The sequence below is a fragment of the Calidris pugnax genome, unplaced genomic scaffold (assembly GCF_001431845.1).
Source record: "Calidris pugnax isolate Ruff unplaced genomic scaffold, ASM143184v1 scaffold312, whole genome shotgun sequence".
Lineage (NCBI taxonomy): Eukaryota > Metazoa > Chordata > Aves > Charadriiformes > Scolopacidae > Calidris > Calidris pugnax.
In genome coordinates, this window is record NW_015091046.1 from 467,011 (window position 1) to 468,910 (window position 1,900).

The following is a 1,900-nucleotide window of genomic DNA, read 5'->3' on the forward strand; positions in this document are numbered from 1 at the left end:
CACACATGCACACACACCTGTGCACACCCACAGACCCCCTGCGCACACACACACCCCCCCTTACACACCCCCACAGAGCCCTGCACGGCTCCACTAAGGCTCCCACCATGATCCCCCTCCCCACCACCTCCCCCCTGCCGTTCTTGTAGGCTCTCCCCCTGCCGCGGGGGTCCCGGGGGTGGGCAGGGAAGCCCCCCCTTACCCTGCCGGATGGAGACGTATCTGCCGTTGGCCGCCGTGAAGACCACCTGGGGGTGACTCTCCTCTAGGTCGAAGAGTTCATCTTTGCCCGGTTTGGAGCTCCGGCCGGATTTGAGGGTGCCGGTGGGGCCGGTGGGGGCCAGATATTTGCCATCGCAGTCTTTAAAAGCCAATTTGCCGGCTTTGAACTCCAAGGTGTAGCCGGTGCGGTCGCCGGGCTGGGGCACCAGGGTGCCATCGCAGCGCAGGTAGCGCTCGTCGGCCGTGCGCAGGCTGTACTTCTTGTCCTGGAAGCAGAGGGTGATGAGGGCGTCCACCCCCCAGGGCAGGTTGCTGTCGGTGGCGATTTCGTCTTCCTGGGGGCTGAGGTGGGCGTAGCGGCGGCGGCTGACGCTCAGCAGGTTGGCCTGGGGGTGCATGGCCAAGTGCACGGTCCAGAGCTCGCCCTCCGTCACGCTGGGGGCGAAGCAGGAGAGGCGATCCTCCCGCCCCCCGAAAAAACGCCGGTGGGGGGCCGACTGCAGCGCCCAACGCCCGTCCGACTGGGTGATGATGCTGAAGCCTTCATCCCGGCCGGGCTGCTCCGCTTCGCAACGCACCTTCCCGTCTTTATCGGCTCCCAAATATCGGCCCAGGTGGCTCTTGAGGAAGACGACGGAGCTGTCGGCTTCATCCTGCTCCAACGTCCAGATCTGCTTACGCTTCAGGCTGGGGGCCGAGGCGTTCACCTTGTAGCCGAAACTCTCGGCCGTCAGGTACCGGCTCTCGCAGTTGATCAACCCAAACTGGATCTTCAGGACCTGGTGGATCCCATTCGTTGGCATTTTCCACCCGGCGCCCGGGGGGGGCGGCTGGGGGGGCTTCCCCGGCCCCTACCGAGCCCCGGGCGTCGTGGCAGGGGGGGGAACGTCTGCCCCGACCCGGTGCCGCCGCCGCACTGGTCCCGGTGGGACGGTTGTGGCACGGCGAGGCGGTGGTGGTTTGGGGAGGGTGGGCACACCGGGATGGCCCCACAGCCCGTTTAATTAGCCCCAGGTAGGATTAACGAGTCCGGAGAGATTGCGGCGGGCACCGGGGTGGCCGTAACCCGCAGCGGGGTGTTCGCCGAGACCCCGGGTGAGGGGGGCAACAGCGGCAGCCCCCCCCGAGGTGGCTCCTCGGCTGCGCCCGTCCCTCGCCGCGTCCCCGGCTCTCGCCCCGTCAAGCCGTGGGGTGGAAAACTTGGGTGGGAACCCGATCCGGGCGCGGGGCCGGCGTATCCGTTCCCCCCCCCCGGGCTAAGGTTACCGGCCCCTCTGATTCAGCAGCGGGTCACCTCCAGCCCCGCCGCCCCCCAGCCAGCCCCTAAGCGCCTTACCAATTAGCCAGGCATTTTGATTAGCTTAAACCTTTTATCCTGCTTTGGGGCCCTTGGCCTCCATCTGTCCTGCGCTCCCAAATCCCTCTTGCTGTAGATCGGGGTCCCAGCCTGTCCCCCCCCCTTCTCCGGCCACCTCTCCCCTTCCAGCCCATGGCTGGGACCCCCCCTCCCACCCTCCATCCGTAGGGCTGAGACCACCTGAAGCTCATGACAGTGGTGTGGGTGCGCTGCTTCGATGGGGGACGGGAGATGGGGGTGCAGGGGACAGTCCCCACCTCCTGTCCTTCAGTCACCTTCCCCCTGGACACCCCCCCAAGCTGGGACAGAGCCCCAGGGACC

The 1,900-nt window shown here is 67.1% G+C and overlaps 1 protein-coding gene across 1 annotated transcript in view; it reads right to left on the reverse strand.

Annotated features, from left to right (window-relative positions):
* Window positions 1–1,025, reverse strand: part of FSCN2 (fascin actin-bundling protein 2, retinal) — a gene marked incomplete at its 3' end in the record, with an annotated part of 3,613 nt that extends 2,588 nt beyond the window's left edge. Inside the window, exon 1 of the mRNA XM_014956589.1 lies at window positions 203–1,025. Within this exon, the coding sequence (XP_014812075.1) occupies window positions 203–1,025 (823 nt within the window). The remainder of the gene's footprint in view (window positions 1–202) is intronic.
* Between the last annotated feature and the right edge of the window lie 875 nt (window positions 1,026–1,900).